Below are 21,467 nucleotides of genomic sequence, written 5' to 3' on the forward strand. Positions count from 1 at the left end.
GGAGACGGCGACGAGGGGACCATGTACCGGGACCCGGAGGCGGCCAGCCCAGGTAAGCGCGCCTCGCGCCGGCGGGTAGGACGGCGGCAGCGGCGGGCGCAGGCTGGGAGGGCTCTGCCCGCGGAGCCCGCACCGACTGCCCCTCGGGTGAGTCCGGCCGGCCCCGGGGGCGCGGGCTAAGCAGCAACAGCTCGGACCCGGATCCCCCGCAGTCCGGGCACTGCCGGGATGGATGGCCGGCGCCGGCTTCGCAGTGTGCCCGCAAGGACCTCCCCCCCCACCCCCAGCAGCCCAAGGACAACGTGTGTGGCAGAGCGAGGAGCCGCTGCCCCCGCGGGAGCAGGGCAGTGCCTTCGGAGGCGTCCCGGCTCCTCCAGCACTCGTGCCCCCCGGGGTGCCAGCGAAGGAGGACCCCAGGGCAGCTTTGAGCCAAGGTTGTGGGCACGGGGAGCGAAGTGGCATCAGCGGTGCCAACTGTGATCGGAGAGGATGCCAAGGGGCGAATGGAGATCTGGTGCGGCAGCCGGCGATAGAGTCGCTGGGGGAGGGGGCTGCAGGAGCGTTGAAGGTGGGGGGTGGAAGGGGGATCTGGGGGGAGGGAGAGTAGAGGGTGGTGAGAATGGGGTCGCAGAGGAATGTGCCCTTAGGCTTGGAGAGGGGGGAAGCAAAGAACCCCCGAACTCACTCCAGTCTTGTGGGCAGAGGGACAATGGGGGGGGCACTTCTCTGCGTGTCCCCCAGCCCAGGAGTGGCCTGTGAGCCCACGTTTGCAAGGCACCGGGGCAGCCCAGGAATCTTTCCTCTGTCCTCGGGAATTGCTCTGCCATTTTCCTCCCTGGCTCTACACCTCCTCCCCCTGTGCCCACCTGTAGGCAGGTCCCCTACAGTTCTTGCCTAGACTACATCCAGCTCCCACCTGGTGCCCCACCCCAAACCCAGTCCCCTCCATCCTGTCCACCAGCCTCTGGGCTTCCCGCTGATGAAGCTGGAAGCAGGAAGCCCCAGCCTGAGGTCCAGCTCTGACATGAAGAGCTTGAGGATTCGTTTCTGTGGATCTCCCCAGGCGTGGGGAGGCTGGGAGGAGGAGACAGCCCCCAAGACCCTCCACAGAAGTGACCTGGAGCCCCTCCAGCTTTTCAGGCAGTCCGGTGGGCGCTGGCTGTGCCCGCTCTTGCCCCAGCCTCCCATTGGCTGTCTCCTCTGAGGGCAGCCCCCGCCTGTCCCTGCCTCCTGCAGGCTGCACACTCACCCACTGCCATTCCTGTCAGCGGAGTTGGCTGAGGATGCCCAAGCAGCCCAGGAATTGCACTGGCTGAGCACTTGGGTGGAAGGGTAACAAAGACCCAGCCTTGACTCTGGAACCTCAGCCCTTCCCTGAATGTCCTCTAAGCGAGGGCTGGCAGTGGCTTTCCCAGACCCATTTTCAGCCAGCCATCCACCCTGGCCTCTTCCCCCCAGAGGACAGCAGCGTCTAGCTGCCAATAACGAGTTCAGGGACCAGATCTGGGCTGCAAGGAAAGCAGAGGGTATGCTGTGTGGACACTGCCCCCAACCGCTGCCTTGCCAGGCTGGCAGCACATCCTCCCCCCCCCCCCAACCTCCTGTTAGGTCAGTGGCCCAGGGCCCTGCCCTTGTCCCCTTTCCCGCCCTCCTCTTCCCTCCCACACCTGGGCACATGACCTCACTACTCCTCCCAGCACCTCTGCCCTCACCACAGAGGCCAACTTGATGTGTTTGGTATCTTCTGGGCTAAGGGCCTGAGAGCCAGTGCTGCCCAGCGGGTGGCAGCCCCTAGACCACCCTCTCCTCACCCCCTCCTCCCACTGGCCTCCCTGTCTGTCTGGGAGGGGTGGTTGTCCTGCCCATTCCAGCTGCCATGTAGGGCCCACCCAGTGCCTGAGGCAGGGACAGCTCTGACTGAGGAAGGGGTTACCCCGAGGGTCTCTTCTCTCTGGTGTGGGCACCTGACTGGGTGGGGTCAGAAACAGGTTAGAGCTGGTAGTCTGCCCCTGCCCCTGGTCCCTTGGGGGCCTCTGCACCCCCTGCCATCCCTGCCCATCTCCTGTGAGCTGTTCAGCTCTCTCCTCAATTCATTCGAGCCCCTCAACCTCTGTCCCTTTGCCATAGTACTGTGTCCCTCTTGTCTACCCCCATCTCCCCCTTGACTGGCACCAGGTGGGAGTGCTATATCCAAACTAGTGCAGATGTGACTCAGGGCAGTCCTTCTCCCTCTGGAGCCCTGAGGTCCAGTACTTCGGACTTCCTGATCCCCTCCTCCTCCTCCCAGGAACACCTGTGGCCCCACCCCTTTGGCTTTCCCTCTTGTCCCTACCCCACACCCTCACACCCCAGGGTGTCTCCCTCTCTCACCCCATTCACTCTGTAGATTCCGACTGGGATAGAAGAGGGCGGCAGTTCCCTTCCCCACTCAGACCCCATCGTCTCCCCTCTCCCCCCTGCCCCCCACACTTCACTCTCTAATCTATTATGGATGAAGCAAGGGACTGTGGGAAAACGATCAAACCCAGTGAAGAACGCACACCAGCCCCCCTTCCCACACACCAGCGGCTCCTGCTCAAACTCTGCCAGCCTCCCCCAGCCATGCCTGCAGCCTCTCCTGTACCCCCTCCCAGAGACACACTGCCCTGTCCCTGCTCTCGGCCTCCCCCTCTGGTCATCTGGCAACTGGCCTGTCCAAGCCTCCAGTGTCCCTCGGTCAGACTGTCCCGAGCTAGGCAGGGCCTCCGTAGGCCTGCAGGGGTCAGCGTTGCAGTGGGCAGGCAGGACGGCAGACTGGAGGGAAGAGGGAGAGGTGACCTTGCGGCCCAGTGAGGGACAGGCTGGGCCGGTGCAGCAGCACTGGGGGAGGCCAGGTCCTGGAGGTCCCCCCCTAGCCCCCCAGCTCAATGGGAGCCTCCTCCCTGGAGCCTTCTGTCCCACCTGTTAGTGGGTCTTCCCTCTGCAATACAGCTTGGCCAGGCAGCTTGTTAGGGGAGGGGAGTATTGAGAGTGGGGTGGGGGGCAGAAACTTGGGTCTGAAGTCAGGAATGATGAGGGGGGTTCACTCTCAAGCAGAAGGGTCCAGACCACACCCACTGAGCACAATTCAGGGGCAAAGCTAGGAGGTGATGTAGGGGACAGGAGCAAGCGGTGTGGCTGAATGGGCAGTCACGGGTGTGCCCTGAGGGCCACCAAGGTGAGGGGGCCAGGCCCTTGGTCCTTGGCTTGATCATATCATTTCACTGACACCCCCTGCACCCCTTCCAAACTGATCTCCATGGGCCTCACTCACGACCACCCCTGTCTGCACAGGCCCAGGTCAGCTGCATCCAGAGCTTGAGTCAGAGTCTGGGACCAAAGACCAAATGACCTGCCCACTGGCCATGTAGGGAAGAGCGCCTAGGGCTTCAGCCGCAGGCGTGTCTGGGAAGCTGGGGTGGTAGGTAGCACCCCCATCCCCACCCCCAGCTCGTGTTCCCAAGGAGATGGGCCCTCCTTGGCCCAGTTTGTGCTCTTTAGTGGCCTTGGGAAAACAGCTTGACCAACAGGGCTGGAAGCTTCAAGATTGACGTGGAGGAGGGGCACGGGGAGACAGCCTCGAAGTACCCTCCTCACTGGGGAACAGAGGTTGGAACAGCTAGAATGGGACAAGGTCATGCAGGCCAGGTGAGGAGACTGCTGACCGGAGAACAGGTGGGTGTCAACCTTGCCCCTTGGCTGGTCCCAAGCTCCAGCCTGATGGACATTGAGATCAAGGAAGAGTGTGACTGTAGGCTGTACCCTGGCCCTCCAGCCCCTTGTTGCTGAATAGGGTGAGGGTATGGGACAAGGCAGAAGGGGTAGGTGGTTCTCCTCCATTCCCACCTCCTCTCCCCCACTCCCGCCTGCCCCTATTCTCTCAGGGACTTTGAATCTGATGGACCGTTTTCAATAACTGCTTTCCCCAGGGGAGCGAGGCCGGGAACTGCAGGGAGAGGAGCTGGTAAGGAGGGTGGGAGTGAAGGGGGGTGGGGGGACTGGAGGCCCAGGCCTCCTTGGGAGACTTGCAGGCAGACATGGCAGCCCCAGTGGCTTCCTGGGCAGTTCCTGCCTGGCAGGTGGCACATTCAGCTGGCCAGGTCAGCTCTCTGGGTCGGGTCGTCACTGGCCTGGCCAGGTGCCGTATCCAGGCTGTGCCAGGGTGCCCAGCCGCCTGGCCAGGGAACCCCAGCCAGTGGTGCCCGGTGAATTGTGCCAGTTTTGTGACCACGAGGCCCCTGACCTTCCAGGCGTTGGGTGCAGCCCGCTGGACCCCATCCAAGACAGGGCTCTGGTCTCACCCAGCAAATTCCCTAAGAGTGGAACCAAGTTGGCAGACAGCATGAGACCTGTGGAAGGGGCTGGACAGGGGCCCAGGGCCTGCGTCTGGAATGTGGAGCCCAGTTAATGGGAAGGTCGGTTGGCTCCTTGGGCCTGCTGGGAGAGGGGGTCTCCACTGTTTTCACTGGGAAGGGCCCCTTGGGAGCCACGTGTCGCCCGGGGTCCAGGCGCGCGAGCTGTATTCCTGGGGGACTGCGGCGCAGCTCCCGGCAGGGTGGGGCGGCAGGGGCCGCGCAGCCTCGGCGGGGCTGTGTGTGCACCTACGTGCGCGCGCGGGCCGGAGGGCGCTCGGCGCAGCGGCAGCTGGACGGCCCCGCAGGCTGCGCTCAAGGAGCGCCGCGCCCGCGGTAAACAGCCGATAATGAGGATATTTGTAGCGAGGTGCTTTGAGGTGCCCGGGGAGCTGTGACGGCGGGCGCTGGGGGAGGACGCCTCCCCTGGCCCCAGCCCCAGTCGGGCAGGGCCAGTGCCCTCCAGGGACGCTAAATGCCCGCCCACCGCCCCGCCCTCCCACCTGCCGCCTCCGAAGCCTCCCGCTGCTAGGAGGCCGGCCGCGCCTGGTGCATGCCTCAGGCCTGGCTGGGGAGCAGATCAGGGCATTTCCACCATGGCGTATGCGTGCGTGTGGGCCTGTGTGCTAGCCCAGGCTTAGCTGTGTGTTTGTGGCTGTGTCTGGTGCTGTGCCGGTTCGAATGCACCCCTCCCCAGCGCCCTGCAAGGAGGGCGTCCCCCTGTCGTGGGAGCCACCTAGGCAGGGACAGAACCCAGGGATACTGGGGAAATGAGTCCTGTGCTGCTGGCCAGAGTGGGGGTAGGGGTGGGAGGAGACGCAGGGCCAGCTGAGGAAGAAACTGGTGACCTACTCAGCCCACTGAGGGAGGCAGGAGAGGGAGGTCTGTGCCAGGGCCCAGCAGGTTCCCGTAGCTACTGCTGGCACAGCATCGTGGCCCACTTCGTCCCCTGATCCAGCAACCTCCAAGAACCTAGACAAGGGGAAGAGGGTCCTGCAGGTCTTGTCACAGCTGGCGGAGGTTGACCAGGGCTGGTCGTGAAGGGGGCACCAGCACCCAGCCAAGGTCGGACAGCTTGAGGTGTAGAAGGCCAAGGGGGTGCCTGCATGAGGTTCCGGCAGAGAGCCGTGTGGCTAATGTGTCCAATTAAATTACTGCCAACCCTGCCGAGGCAGCTGCTCCCGGCGGGGCCCTGGGTACAAATTGGATCCGTCTCATTACCACACCGTGGTGTCAGCAGGCCGGAGAGTGAGGGCCAGCGCATGGCAGGCCCTGGCCGCTCTGCCCAGCTGGGCCCTGCCCCGCCTATGTTCACTACCTGTTCTTCGGTTGCCTTGGATCCTTTGGGCCCACATATTGGGGTTCCCTGCAGACCTGGAACCCTGGTGGTGCCGTGGGTTCAGTGCTGGGCCTGGAATCTCAAGGTCAGTGTGGTTTAAATCCACCCACCACTCCTTGGCAGAAAGATGAGGCTGTCTGTCCCCATAAAGATCTACAGTCCGGAAACTAAGGAGTTCTTCTGTGTCCCCTAGGGTCACTATGAGGACTTGGTGGCAAGGGGTGGCCATCCCTGAATCCCGGTCCTTTCTCTGTGCTCTGTGGAAGGGGGTCCAGTCTAAGGGAGCCCCTCTCGCACTGCCTCTTACAGAGTCGATCTGCTCTACAGTGTTTTCTTGGCTGTCATCTGTATGGCAGTAGATAGCCAGACTTTTCTTCCATGGGACCACCAGGTGGGTTTGAACTGGCAACTTTCAAGTTAGCAGTTGAGTGCAAACCATTTATGCCAGTGAGGGGCCTCTCCCAGTAATCGAAATAATCACCATCATAACCCAATGAAACCCAGTGGCTTAGTGGTTATGCATCATCAGGCTGCTCACCACAATGTCAGCAGTTCAAAACCACCAGCGGCTCCTCGGGAGAAGGGCCCTTCTGCCCTGTCCTATAGGGTCACAAGGAGTCGTGATCGACTAGATGGTTGTGAGTTCTCATTTAATTTTTGCCCCTCCAGGTGAGTCTGACTCATAACAACAATCCTATGAGACAGGGTAGAGCTGCCCCTCCGAGTTTGAAGGCTGCGTATCTTTGTGGGACCAGAAAGCGTTCTCTTTCTCCCGAGGAGAGCCTGGTGAAGTGCTACCCTTGTGGTGAGCAGCCTAACACCCACTGCACCTTCGTGCTCTTCCGCCAAGCTTGTATGTGGAGAACTCCGTGTACGGCCAGCTCCGCAGGGCTCGGTTTGCTAAAGCTTGGGCCCCAGGCAAACGTGTCCCTGGATAGGTTGTACTCCTCAGCTCTGGCCTTGGTTTTCTCCCCCATTAAATGGGGGAGATGGCTCTTACCTTCCAGAGTGGGGATGAGTGGGGCCATGGGGGGTGGGGGCGAGTAAGGCGGGAAAAGCACTCTGTCTCTCGCCCAGCACGTAGTAAACAGGCAGCCAGTGGCAGCTGTTATCAGTGTTCTCTTGCACGGAATGATTGATGTGTGGGATGAGGGTTCCGGAAGCTGAGAGGGACATGCCTGCTTCAGCCCGGGTTGGGGGGAGGGGGTATGTTATGAGGGCTTCGCCGAGACAAGCTCAAAAGCTCAAACTCGCTGCCATCACACCAGTTCTGACTCATAGCGACCCCACAGGACAGAGGAGGTAGAACTGCCTCTGGGGGGCTCGGAGGCTGTATATCCTGGCAGCGGCAGAAAGCCTCATCGGTTTCCTGAAGAGTGATCGGTGGGCTTGAATCACTAACCTTGTGATTCGCAGCTCATGGCGTAGCCTGCTACACCGCCAGAGAGAGGCAACCAAGCCAAACCACACTCACTCCATCACGTTGACATTGACTTGGAGTGACCCTGGAGGACAGCATGGGACTGCCCCTATGAGATTCAGAGACAGTAACTCTTTGCAGGAGTAGAAAGCTCCGTCTTTCACCGGAGGAGTGGAGGTGGTTTCAAACCTCAGACCTCATGGGTCACAGCCCAACCCATAACCCCGACGCCACCAGGGTGGGATGGCACAGGTTAATCGCCACCAGGATCTCAACCTGGTGTGTGTTGAGCACTCACTGTGAGCCAGGTACTGCTCTGGGCAGGTGATGTGTGTGAATTCCTTGTATCACCTGGCAAGTAGGTCCTTTGAGCTTCAAGTCGGGCTGGAGATGCAGTCACAGCATCAGATGCAAGACCGTGAGCCTTGGCTCTGTGACCTGGGCCCAGTGAACGAGTGGAGGTGACACATTCCATACCGCACAGATCTGGGAATTTGGTTGGTTTTGGTGAGGACTTGGAAGGAGCTGGAAGGTGGGTCTTTTCGGGGAGGGGGGTGTGTGTGGCAGTTAAACACTCAGCTGCTACTCCAAAGCTTTGGGATTCGAACTCACTGAACCACAACAGCACCATCCGAAGCAGGTTTGGGGGTTTTGTTTGTTTTAAATTTAAGGCCTTGGGAAAGGCCCAGATGGCTTTCAAGCAGCGCTCTGCACAGAATGCGCCTCTGTGGCAGTGGAGGCTGGGTGAGGGGGTGGGGGTGGGGGACCTGGAGTTGGAGTTCCAGCCGTTAGCACACCTGTCCACACCTCTGCCCAGCCCCTTCTCAGCCTCACACCTGCGCAGGGCTGAGTCCACAGGCGGCTGGCAGAAGGTCCACTATCCAGCTGAACCAGGCCCTGCCCCTGGAGAACTGGAGCATGTGGTGGGCAGCCCAGGGCATGGGATGGTGCAGCTGGGCTTGAAGAAGCACTTGGAGGTGGCTTACCGGGGACCGGGTTTCCAGTGGTGAACTCCTGGAGAGGACTCTGGAGTCGGGGAACCCAGGACAGAAATGGACAGGCCAGAGCCCTGTGGACAGAGTTAAAGTCTGCCTAAGGGTCTGTTTGGGCTGGACCCTTGGGGTGGGGATGGGGGGCTACATTGCTCCAGCTCCAGCCACCGGGCCTGAGCTGCAAAGCCTCAACTTGGCTCCTCGGCAACTAGGTGGGCCACCCCCCTCACTCCATGCCCACGGCCCCTGGCACAGGGACCTGATCCCAGAAGGTCTTGGGTATGGCTTCCCACTTACCAGGGGGTGGTCCCAGGGCAAACGCCCTCACACCAAGGCCTGGACTGCACACATGAGTGCTTGGGCTGGGTCCACGTGTACACATGACACGTATGTGTGCTCTACAAGTGGGAAGTGGGAGGCAGGAGTGGTTACACCCCCTGCCCACCAGATACTGGGGATACTGGGGGTTTGTCCCCCTGGGGATGGACCCAGTGGGCACCAGGGAGCCCCAGGACGGACAGACAGTCCTTGCCCAGGATTTTCTGTGAGAAGCTGCCCAGAGAAGAGGTCCCACCCACTGCCAATGGCATCAGCCCCATGGGAAAGAGCAGAGCTAAGAAGGGCTTGAGAGGCAGGATCAGAGCCCGGGAGCCTCTCTGGCCAGCAGTGCCTACTGGGTCTGCAGACTGCCTTTCCGAAGATCCTGTCAGCCCATGGTCCAAACAGCCCTGCCAGGGAGAGAGGATGGTCCCTGCCACTGCAGGATCGACAAGGAAACTGATGCTCAGAGTGCTGGGCTGTCCTAACCACAGTGCTGACTCCCTAACCACTGGTTTCAACTGCCTGAAGCTGCCCTAAACCTGGGAGGAGCCACACCATGCTGTGCCAGGGGTTGTCCCTAGTGCCTCCCTGCATCCACCCCCCTTCCGCCACTCGCTCAGCTCTCCCTCCCAGGCAAGGGATGTTCTCACTCAAGAGGAGGGCCCAGGAGGAGGGGAGGAACCCCTCACTCCCTGCTTGGCACCTGCCAGAACTGGAGGAATCTGATGAATTGGCTGTGTGTGCCCCTCCCCAACCCCATTCCTCCCTCTTCAGCCCCCGCCTGGCTGGGGAGGTGCGAAGGGAGCGATTTCACAGCCTGTCAGCTGAGGCCTAAAAATACCCAGAACTCTGAGATGCTTGGGCAGGGGGAGGAGAGAGCAGGGACCAGGGATGGGGCCGTGGGAGCGGGGTGTGGAGTGATCATGTGACCTGAGACCCCAAAGTCCTGCTTGGGAGGCATAGGAGACCTTCTGGCTCCAAGCTTCTTTTCTGGCCACCTGCCTGGCAAGGGCAAAGGAGAGGCAGGCTCTTGGGGGGCTGAGAGCTTAACTTGGGCACTCAGCCCTCAGGGAAGCATATTCTCACATGGGACCTGTGCACCCAGGCCCCCCAGAGTCTCTGGCTGATACTTCTAGCTCCTCTCCATCCCCAGGCTTGGCTGGCATCACTGGGCTGTGGGAGCCAGGGCTGCTTCCTTCCTGCAGAGGGAGGTGCCTGCCTCTGAGGAGAGAGAGTGGGAGGAAGGTGTGTGGACAGGAGGTGCCGGCAGGTGCGTGTTGTGACGTGTGAGCTACCCAGGCACTCGGGGTGGTAGGCGGAAGGGGGTGCAGCAGTCATGTCACTGCCCATGGCTAGTGGCACAGGGTGGCACATGGCTCTCACCAGTCAGCCAGTGTTCAAAGGGGCAGGTTTACATGCCAGCGTGTGTGTGTGTGTCTGTGTGTGTGTGCAGAATCTTCCTGCGGCTCACCTGGTCTTGAGCCAGAGGGCTTGTAGTAGTGTGTGTCTGAGTGTGTCCAGACAGACACAGGTGAGCACATGAGTGGCCGTGGACATGGGAGTAACATGTCTTGCCATGCATAGACATAACAGTGCATGTGACCTGGCAGGGTCCTTGAGCAAGACCAAAGAGTGTGACCTCTAAAAGCAGAGATTCTGGACCAAAGGTGGTTGTGAGCAGCCGTCAAGCCCTCCCCCAACCCACGTGGACCCCCACGCACAGCGAAATCAAACCCAACCCGGCCCAGCCCCACGCCATCCCCTTGATTGGGTGCAGAACCGACCATCGTGGTCCCGCGGGTTCTCCCCAGCTGGATTTCCAGACCAGCTTAGTCTGGAAGCTCTGCTGAACACTGTTTAGCCCCAGGACAACACACAAGCCTCCGCTGACCCATGGGCAGAGGGCATGGAGTGGGCTGGCAGGGAGTTTGTCCTGGGTCTCCATCATGGGAAGCCAGAATCACCCCCAGCCCCCGGGCCCCCAAGAACTGCCGTGCACACACAAGTTGCCTCACTGACCGAGCCTCCTTTGTAGAATGGGTGTGGAGAGGATTCCTCACTGGTAGATGGCAACAGCCTGACCTCCTAACTAACTCTTCACTTTCGGGTCCTACCCTTTGAGAGGGGACCACCAAGGTCTAGAGGGGGAAGGTGGCCTGCCTAAAGTCACACAGTGGATGAGGACCAAGTCAGGACTAGAACTCAGATTCCAGTGACTGGAGACAGGGTTTGCTACAACACTGGGGCCTCGTGGTCCTGCCCCCACCCCCTTGGGGCCACAAGAAGCCCCTGCCACCTAGGACTGTGATCCCACTTGTGTCTGAGGACTCCACTCTGAGGTCTCCACTCTGTCAGGGTGGAGCTGGGATCTTGGGAGCCCAAGAAGTGGCACAACCCCACAAAATGCCAAGCATGGAGGGGCCATCAGGGCATCAAGGGTAGTGGCCTGGAAGTGGCCAGTCACCTGAGTAAGAACCATGCCGCTGGCTAGCTCTGTGGCCACCTCACTCACCCCCGCCTCCCTCCCCCGGGGTATGTTTCCCTTGAATGGGATATCAGGCATGTGTGTTTTATAGGGTCGTGGGGTGGGGAGGTAGGACCCCGAGTAATGCCATCTGCAGTGGTCCCTCAGAGGTCTGTAGTGAGGCGCTGCAGTGACTATCTTCCCACCCAAGTCTCCCCAATGCTTCCTTTGCGGCTTCTAGCATCTGGCCACTCTTGCTCTCTTCCTCCGCATCAGCCCACACTGCACAGGGCTCAGATGGTCCAGGGTCTCATTGCTGGCAACTTCATCCCTACTTTGTCTTCTCTTGTTGCCCTTTGCTCAGAAGGGAACAAGATTCTCCCAACCACCACCACCACCACCCTGAAGCTTCCCCTCCTGTACCCTCAGCCTCTGGACCCATCACCCACTTGCTATGTGGCCTTGCCTGAGCCCCCTTCCCTCACTGAAACTTGAGGCCAGCTGCCTCAGATGAGGGGATTGTCTCAGACCTGAGCTGGCTGGTGGCCCTGTCACCTGGCCTGCCTGTACCTGTGGCTGCATAGGAGGGTGTGCAGGCCCAGCCGGGACAGCTGGGCACTGACATTGGGGGAAACTCAAGGACAATGATGTAACAAGGGCCCTTCTCAGGGCCCGGGAGCTGCCACTCCAGCAGCCCTCCCCTGCCCACTTCCCTGCTCTCCCCAGGGGGTTACCTCGGTTCCTCCTTCCTCCCTGCCCTTCCTCTCTCCTTCCAGGTGTCTCCCTGGCCCAGCCAGCCAGTCTTGTCTCCACTCCTCGGCCTGACATTTTGGGGACCTGTCTTCTCCCTTCCTCGTCCTCTGTGGGAGCTGGTTCTCTCCCTCTCTGCTGTCTCTGGGGCTCCTGACAAGTGCTCCCTCTCTCTCTGCCCCACTGACCTGCCCTTGAGCCTCCTCATCATCCTGGCTCCCCCTGCCCAAGTCTGGGTCCCTGGATTCTGCTCTGCCCAGACATGTCTGGCCTTCTGCAAGCATCTTGTCCCCTGGGCCTCTCCCACTTTATAGCCCCTCCCTCCTTGGCACCCCCACCTCCCCTCTCCCATCTCCTCAGATGCCTCTCTTCTCTAACCTGCCTGACCTCAAATGTTCCTTGGCCTCCTTCAGACGCCAGGGCCCTGGCCCAGATGGGTGCTGTGGCAGCTGCTGCTCCCCAGGACCTCAACACCCCCCCTTACACACCCACCCATCCCTGTGAGTCGTGAAAGGGGGTCATCCCAGGGCCCAGGGACTGGTAGCCTTGCTTCCTAATTAGCAGGAGGTAATTGCCTGGAAAAAAAATGTTTTTCATTTAGAATGAGACTCTGAACCTCGGAGTGAGAGCTGAGCTAGTCAACAGCCCCAGGGGGTGCAGTCCAGGTCAGGGCCTCTGGAGGGACCTTGGAAGATGAAGGCCCCTTGGACTTCTTGTCTAACTTACCCTTGGGAGTCCCATGTGGGAATGTGGGGAGGAAGAACATTGGACAGGGAGACCCAGCATCTTCATCTAAGTCCTGGCTCCGCTGCCCCCCGGGTGGCTCAGGGTGGTCCACTTACTGCTTTGTTCCTTTGTCTGCTGCTCTGCATGATCAGCAGAGGGCCGGCCCTGCCCCTCACCCTTCAGCCTATGAGGGTCAATGTGAAGCATGGCTCAGAAAGGACTCGGTCAGCAGCAAAGCACTGCAGGACCCTTACAGTCAACCTCCAAGCCGTGAGGGGAGGGCAACAGAGAGCTGCAGTGGTCTGGGGAACCACTGAGGGACAGGGAGGCCTCCTGAACATGGGTGGCTTGGGAGATGTGTCCTGCCAAGCTTCCTCGTGACAAGCAGACAAGCAGTCTCAGCTCTCGCCAGCTCAGCTGTACAGTCCTGAGCGGACACCTCGCTGCTCTGTGGCCCCCTTTCCTCATCTGTAAGACACTGACAGAGACTCTCCCTCCCGGGAGGGTTGTAAGGCTAAATGAGAGAATGTTTGTGGAGCGGTTAGTGCCGTGTTTGACATATAGTAAGTGCTCAATAAATGATATTAGCTCTGCCGGCTGCAATTAAAGGCTCTTACCTCTGCGCGCCTCGCCTGATCCAGAGAGGCCACGGTTGGTACCTTCAGCCAGTTTGTTTGTTTGGGCTATATCTTTTTGGAAGGAGGGAGGGCAGGGGGGTCTCCCCTTCCACTTGCTGGGTCCCAGAGGCTGAGAGCCAGACATCCCGAGAGACACTAGACAGAGTGGCTTTTCAAGGCGTCCCTCCCTGTGGGGGGAAGGGTAGTGTCGTCTTACCCAAGAAGCAAAGTTAGCACAGACTGACTTGTGCTTACTAATCTGTAGTGAACAATTGCAGCCCACCCCCTCCACCACCACCACCACCACCACATCAAAGCTTAGACTTCTAGGCCTGGCCAGCACCTGTCTCTTTCCCAAGCTCCTGGCACTTTTCTGTGGAATCCAAGCATCTTTTCAAATGGACAGCCCCTGCCAGGGACGGCGTGCTCAGTGAGCGAGGTCAGCACAGGCTGACTTGTACTGCTTCACCCGCCTACAGTGAGCAGTTTCGCCTGCTTTCTGCCCCTCAGAAGCCCGAGTCTGTTGTTTGCTAGAGATGTGTAAGCACAAGTAAGCCTGTGCTTACCTTGCTGGCTGAGTATTGTGCCCCTGGATAGGGGCACAGGCACGGTCTGACTGCATCTGTGGCCTTCTTCCCTGGCCACCTCTCTCCCTTGCTTTTTCCTAGGTAGGGGCTGTGGGCAAGGCTTTTGCCTGGTGAGGGGCTGTGGGCAAGTATCACAGGCCACTGTGTTCCTCGCAGTGGTAAAGGCCCTGTAGCAGGAGACAAGGCTAGAGCCTGTTTAAATTGGTCTGCTCTGCCTCCTGAGGTCTGGGCAGTTGGGTGGAGCCACACAGCTGCCCGTCTATGCATCCTGGTGCCCCTCAGAGGTTGGCAGTACGTGGTGTCGGGCAGCTCTGTAAGCTCGGTGTGCCAGATTGCCCCTGGAGGGGTGAGGGGGTAGTAGTGATGGGCTTTCTGCCTCTCCTCGCCTGTACCCACCTCCCACTACTCACATAGAAGCTGGCCTGTGTTGTCCAGGAGGCCATGTGACAGACAGCTCCCCTTTGGGACTGGCATGTGACATTTATATTAGCAGAGAGGCTCGTTTTGTCCGGCAGGACTACAGCCTGGAGTCCTCGTGGCTGCTGAGGCTCCAAGCCCTCGGTGGGCTGGTCACTGTCATGGCTTCAGCTGCGGGGCTGATCGGAAAGGGGCTGTCAGAGGAGGATGTCTCTGAAAAGGTTTCTGGTTGCTTGGAAGGCGATGCAAAGGGAAGGCAGCCTGGCCTGAGCTCGGCTTCAGCACCAGGGACAGAGGCACCACCGCAGCTCCTCGCGCCCGTTTCAGCACCGTGGACAGGACCTGGGGCTGTGCCCTCTGTAGGGAAGTAAGTCTCCAGGAAGCTTAGAACCGGACAAGTAAAATCAGTTCACACAGCCAGTGGGGAGCAGGCCTGGATGGGGATGCCCAGCACCCTCTCTTCCTCCCTTCCTCACAGCAGGACGAGATCCACTAGCTGTCTCCTTCCTCTCTAAATGTTTCTCTCTCATCCCTGAGTCCCCCAGCCAAGGATGTGCATGCCACAGTACACTATGGTGAGACCCGGTGGGAGGGTCCCAGGACAGGGCGGGTGGCCCTGTGTGACCAGAGCCTGAGGCTCTGGGAGGGTGAGTTGAGTCACCGGTATGAGCAGCACTGAAGCACTCTGAGATCTTCAAAGGTAAGAGAGAGCAGCCATCCAACCCCAGCGGCTTTGCAGCCATGTATTATTAATAACAATAAGATGCTGATTCAGGCCAGGGCACAACAAGGCATTATTCATCAGAGTAACTGGTGGTCAAGGCCCGCACTTAATCATCTCACATCCCTGATCCTGCCCCTGCGCCCACTCCTAGCAGCTAGAAAGGACCTCCATCTGACCCCCCCCTCCTTCCCCTGGCCCCTGAAAGGCTCTCTGATGGACCCCTCAGCTTTCATGGGGGCCTGGGCGCTGGGTGGTTCTTCAGCCTTGGACTCATGATAGGTGGGAAGGATTGGCGGGTTTCAGACGGACTCTCCTTGGCTGGACATGCCTGCTGAGAACTTTCCACTGGCATGCCATGGTCCTGATCTTGGTGACTGCCAGGCTCAGAAGCAACCTGGGATCTGCAGGTGATCTGTCACCCTCTCCCCGGCAGCATCAGGCCACCCTAAGTTGGGGACTGTGAGAGATGAGGGAGGGTAGCGATGGGGAGGGGCTCACTGGGCACCCGTGACCACTGTTAAAGGCAGTAATGGATGTACCACCTCAGCCAACGGCTGTGCTCTGTATACGCCACTCTGCACTGTGCCAACGTGAGCCACCCTGGCCAAGGCCAGGCTCTCTGCTGGAGGAGAAACCAGGGACCAGAGGAAGGGAGGCACAGAGGAGGAGGCCCTCAGAGCTCACCGGCCCTCGCTCCCTGATGAGAAGTCCGAGTGCTTATGGATCCCGACATGTCCCCATCCAATTTCTTGCTGGAACGGCTCCTGGCCCATCCAGCTAATCCTTCATTCACTGTTTACTCACTTGGCACCTCCTCTGAATTCTAAACCATCTTTGCGGCCTCAGCCAGCGCACTTCCCGTGAGCTCATTCGCACAAGGCCTGTTTTTATTACAGCCACAGCCACGATGGCGGAGGCCTGCTCGTGCTAAGCCCCTCGATTCAGATTCATCGCCTTGTAACTTTCCAAAACAATTATTCCCAAGGGAGCCCCTCCTCTTCCCGCCAGCCTTCTCCCTGTCTCCACCCCTTCCCCCTAAGCCTGGGGGGTAGTGAGTGCAGCCCAAGGCCAGCTGCAGAGAGAATGTCCAGGGGGCGTGGGGGCAGGGCTGAGGCCTGGCTTTCCTGGGAAGTCGGTGCCTGCTGCTCTCCTCCTCTCCTCTTTTTCTCCTTCCTTCTCCCCGCCCATCTCACCTAGTTCGGAAGACGCTGCTGCCCCTGGAAGCAGGTGGCCTGAAGGGAGGCTTTAGAATGGAGAGCTGGCAGGACCTTCCTGCGAGCACCACTTGGCTGTTGCAGGTTCAGGAAGCAGCTATTGAGTTTTGGTTCCTTCCTCCCCATCTCTCTCTCTCTCTCTCTCTCTCTCTCTCTCTCTCTCTCTCTCTCTCTCTCTCTCTCTCTCTCTCGTGCGTTGGGTCTGGAGTGCACGATGGATGATGTGGGCACCCTTCCCACAGCCAAGTAACCCTGGGGCTCCCGTAGGCTCAGCCCACCCCCAAATGCCTTCCCACACCATGCCTTTCCAGTTGCTCAGCATATAGGGAGACGGGCAGCCCCCACACTTTTCCACCTTGAGCGTCATCCCAATGGAAGCCTCCCAGAATGGGGGCGGTGGAGGGTGGTGGGGAGGGGCACAGTGTGAGTAGTGCAGGATCAGGTGGAGAGGAGACAAAGTCAGGAGTGGGCACTCTTACAGAGTCCTGGGCATCCCCTTCTAACGTTCACTCCCAGATGGTCAAAGCTCAAGCTGTCGGGGGAGGGGGGGGTGCTTTTCATCAGGATGGGTCTCTGTCCACAGAGAATGCTTTCCTGAGCTCCGGGCCTGGACCAGCAGACTGTGGGCAGGATCCCTTGACAAAGCGGGTGGGCACAGAATGAGTCTCTCGGGTGCCTGGAGGAAGTAGTGCATGGCTGCAGTTGGCAGACCTCTTCAGGAAGTGGGAATCCTCTTCCCGGCTCCGCTCTGTGTCCCCTCTGATTCTTGGCTCCTCTCCATCCTCAGAGGGGCTTGTTTGAAGGGTTCAGTTCCCAGAGGGTGAGACAAGAGAGACAGCTGTAGGGTTTGAGGTAGATCTTAATCACCCCAGATCTGCATGCTCCCGGGCAAGCATTTGGGCCTTCAGAGGGGTGCTCAGAATGGCGAACTTGATTCGACATTGAGCGGGCATTAGTTACCATGATTAAAAGCCCCAGGTAAGTCCTGGCCTCTGTGAACAACTGCCTCCTGTGCTGTGAGATCGGAAGCCCTGGATGGAGCCCAGCTACACCCCTGAGTGCATTCATCAGAGCTTCTATAGAGGAAACCTCATGACAAGAGGGTGTGTGGGGGAGAAGGGAGATGCTGCCGAACAAAATACAAGGTTCTCAGAAAATCCTTTTTTTTCCCCCTGAAGCCATTGAGACTCCATGAAACCAGAAACTACTGCCCTGAGATAGTCTTTGAACCTTAACCTCAAAATAGCCCAGAAATCTTCTCCAAACCAGACCAAACTCACCGTCGAGTCAATTCTGACTCAGGACGACCGCATAGGTCGAGATAGACCTGACCTTGTGGATTTCCAAAACTATAGCTTTTTACAGAAGTTGAAAGCCTCATCTTTCTCCCTCAGCACGGCTGGTGGTTTGGAACTGCAGACCTTGTGATTAGCAGCCCAAGAAGTAACCACTGTGTCACCAGGGCTCCTTTCAAACCAAACAGGAAGTCCCTCAACAACAAACTCGGTCCCATCGAGTCAACAGGGTAGACCTACCCCAGTGTGTTTCTGAGATGGTAACTCTTTATGAGAGTAGAAAACCTCGTCTCTCTGCCAAGGAGCGGTTGGTGGTTTTGAACTGCCGGCCTTCGGGTTTGCAGCCCAGTGGGTAACCTACGCCACCAGCGGGGCTCTTTCCCAAATAGCAGTGTAGCTCAGTGAGTGAGGCACGGAAGGGCCTGCCTGGAAGGGCCTGTCCTTTTCACAACGATCCGTGGGGGAGAAACATGGCAACAGCAACCTGGAAGGTGAGGCAGGGCCTCTGGGGCTGCGTGTTCATGTTGCTGGAGGCCCAATTTGAGGGAGGAGAAAGAGAGAGAGGACGGCTTCACCACCTGAAAGAGAGCTGAAACGCTGCATGGAAGAGCCATAGGGCTGGGCTGCGCTGTGCATAGTCTCAACAACAGCAAAACAGCACTCTTTCCCAAGCACTTGATACTTTCTCACGCACAGAGAATGCTCCCCTCCCAGCCCAGGTGGAAGCCACCCATAACCAGGGGTGCGCCCAAGAACAACCAGATGGGGAAGCAAGCTAGGTTGGGAGGGTATGGAGAGATGGGACAGCTCTGGAAGGGCGGGTATGGGACGTGGTCACCATCAAAGAGGTCCCTGTTGTGTCCAGTGGGTGCTTTGTACCCCATCTGGTCTAGGGGCTCCCAGAACCTTGGGAAGATGGGTCTCATCCTGTTGGCCCTGTGGGTGGGAGAGGGCTGCTCCCATGGTAGGGGAGCTGGACAGCAAGTGAGCAAATTCATGGTCAGAGAAGGAAGAGAGGCCCGTGAGGCCTGGTATTGGGGTGGGGGGGTGTCTTCCTGGAGTCAGTGTGCTGATCCAGGGTCTTAGAAGCTGGTGTACATTTTCAGAATACTCATGAAGCAGACCTCAGGTAACAGAGATGAAGAGCCTGGGGTCCTGGCTCTCTAAGTGTCCCCAGTTGGGAGATGACCTGAAGAGAGCTCCTTGGTAGCCCATGGGATGACTCGCCTTGGCTGCAGGAGAGGCAGACAGGATGGGGGAAGGGTGTGAGGGCACCTTGGTCTGGGGGCTTCAAGATAGAGGATGGAAGGGTGTTCCAGGCAGAGGGAACAGTCTGTGCCAGACCTCTCAGGCATGGAAGTAGTTGGTTGGCTCGAGGGAAAGAGAGTGCTGGCTGTGGCCAGGATGGGGCTTGTGCAGCCTCATGTAGAACACTGGCCTGGCCCTCACCTGCGGGAAGGGATGAAGCCCAGTCTAGAGCACGGGCACAGGACCTCCTCATGCTCCACACCTCGGCCTCATCTTCTGCAAAACACAGACACTCATTGGCCAAGGTTGTGAGGTTGCATAAAACCGTGCGCGCAAACACCCGCGCCCCCAGCGCCTGCCCCAGTGAGGGGCAGCTGGCATTTGGTCCTGAGCGCACCTACAGAAGGGAAGCAGGGTGATTGTCCTCATTTGAAGGTAAACCCTGAGACCCCAAAGGGCCTGACCTCAAGTCTCGTTGCTGAGCAGGGCCAGAGCTGGGGTATGAACCCAGGTCATGTACCCTCAATTCTTATCCCTTCCAAGTTAGAGAGACGATGTCAGGAAACAAAGAGACCAGCACAGAGAGAGGGTGCTGAGCCAGAGGAAGTGCCCAGATGCTGAGAGCCTGCGGAGGGCAAAGTGGGCACCTGCTCATGGCTGGGCTGCCCCTGCCTGAGGTGTCCACGCCCGGTGAGTCTCCATGACGCGCGCGTGCGCACGTGTGTGTGTGTGTGTGTAAACCATGGGTACCTTTGCCAAGTGAGTGTGTAAGTGTCTGAGCTGTGAGTGTCATGTCTGTGGCCTGTGGGCATCTATCTGCTCCCTCTGGCTCCCCTCCCGGCCCTCTGGCGGCTGGTGACCTGGCCCTCAGAAGTCAGCTCCCTCTCTGGCAGCTCCCTGGGGTGTCCCAGCAGCTAGCAGCCCTGTTTGATTCCTATCATCCATAAATCATGGCTTGCTGAAGAGATGAGAAGGAGGGGGGAGTGAGGGCAGAGCCGGGACAAGGGACGGGACTGGCCTGCGGCGCACACCTGAGGCCCAGCCTCACTTCCAGCTGCCGGCCCCTCCCTCATCCCGGGCCTTGCTCCCCCCAACCCATGATGCTGACTAATGGGATCTGACTTGGGTGTCCAGGGCAGGGCAGGGGGCGCTGATGGCTGGGGGTTGCACAGGGCTGATGAAGACATGGCCCCTGAACTCAGTTCAGTGGGGCAGACTGGCAGGCAGACAGGTCAGTACTTCACTCAACACGCATTGAGCTTCACCTCCAGTCAGTAGGTGTCTCTAGTACACAAGCAAGGGACAGTGCTGCCGTGGTAGTCGGCCTCTGGTGTCTGCTTACTTCGAGTCAGGCACGGTGCTAAGTGCATTGTGTATGCTGATTCCTTTAAAGCGCACAACACAGGCAGCCCCCCAGTTGCGAATGTCTGACTTACAACCTGCTCCTGTAAAGCCTGGTGTTGCTAGGGGCCCTCCAGTGGGTGCCGACGGGTAGCGGCCCTCTTGTACAACAGAACAAAGCACAGCGGCCGCTTTGTCTGTGCATCTTGTCAAGGGTCTCCCTTTTTGACACAGACCCTCTCTCTTTGGCTATGTGTGACAGCTATACGTTGGGAGCTGCTAACAGCAACATTAGCAGTTCCAAGCTACCAGTCTCTCTGCCACCAACAATTAGCATCTTGGGAACTCACAGGGGCAGGTCTACCCTGTCCTGTGGGGTCACTATGAGTCAGACTTGACTGAATGGCAGTGACTTTGGCTTTTTGGGCTTGGTAAAACTTGTTAGGGAATTAAAAAAAAACGTGTTAGGTTAAAAATTCTAGTACATACAATGTTGCTAATAAGGTGTCCTTCAAAATGTTACTGTTATTACTGGATGAAGCTGTTAAAGATGTTTGGGTATATTTAGAAGCATCTCATGCATAGAATGATACATGTTATATTAAGAAACATTGACTGACTGACTTTAGATACAAACTATACTAGCTGAGTTCGAGACATTAGGTCACATGACTTGGAAGTCTCTGAGCCAGGATTCGAACCCATATCATCTGGTTCCAGAGCCCTGCACTCTGTCACCCACAATTCCAAATAAAAGTGTGGGCACTGGGTCACAGGGGCATGAAGGCAGAAGGGATTTGTGCCTGCTGGGGAGGTTCAGGAGGGCTTCTTGGAGGAGATGTTTTTAAGCTGGATCTGGCAACGTCAGGAGTTGATCAGGCCATGATAAGCATGAAAGAAGAAGGGAGGGGTTCCCAGTGTGTGTGTGTACGCATGTGCTTGTAAGAGAAACTCCCAAATTCTGTCACCGAGACTCTCCCCACCTCTCCTTGAATCTGGGAGACAAATATGATGACATACACAGTCATCGAATGTCCAACTCACATAGTTACTGAGTACCTCCTGTAGGGTTGGGCTCAGAGCTTGTCACAGAAGATCCCGGAGTGAACCAAGTAGATGCAGCCTCTGCCCTTGTGGGTTCTGAAGCCCGGTACACAGTAGGCTTTTCATACATGCCAGCCTGCCTGGTTTTCATTGAGATTTTGGTACAAGAGAAGCAGGCTCCATGCCCAGCCTGTGCACCTCATTGCAAAGCCAGCACCGTCTCTCAGGCAGGTTTTCGGGCTGCGAAGGTTTCAGGAGCATTTCCAGGGGATGGGGAAGAAGGGCCTGGTGATCTCCTGCGGGAAATCATCCGGTGAGATGAGCAGCTGGTGGTGGGGAGCTGGCGCAAGACTGGGCCGAAGCGTCTCGCCTCCCTGTGCACGGGGTGGCATCCATGAGTCTGGGCACAGGGGCAATGTGTTGCCATCGTTCCTGGCTGCCTCCTCCTTTGTTCTTTGAAAAAGCACGCGGCACACTCTTGCCGAGGGCCTGGCTCTGTCCTGCGGAGAACGAGAACCAATATTCCAGAAGGCAAGATGATGGGCGGGGCTGCTTCCTGCTGAGCACTCTCCATGGGTAGATGGTGTGGCCAGGAGCT

General features: G+C 58.6%; 1 protein-coding gene across 1 annotated transcript in view; it reads left to right on the forward strand.

Annotated features, from left to right (window-relative positions):
* Nucleotides 1-232: 232 nt before the first annotated feature.
* The window catches only part of SYT7 (synaptotagmin 7), a 61,785-nt gene continuing 40,550 nt past the window's right edge, over nucleotides 233-21,467 (forward strand). The window contains exon 1 of the mRNA XM_075547555.1: nucleotides 233-514. Within this exon, the coding sequence (XP_075403670.1) occupies nucleotides 233-514 (282 nt within the window). The remainder of the gene's footprint in view (nucleotides 515-21,467) is intronic.

The sequence above is a fragment of the Tenrec ecaudatus genome, chromosome 4 (assembly GCF_050624435.1).
Source record: "Tenrec ecaudatus isolate mTenEca1 chromosome 4, mTenEca1.hap1, whole genome shotgun sequence".
NCBI classification, from domain to species: domain Eukaryota; kingdom Metazoa; phylum Chordata; class Mammalia; order Afrosoricida; family Tenrecidae; genus Tenrec; species Tenrec ecaudatus.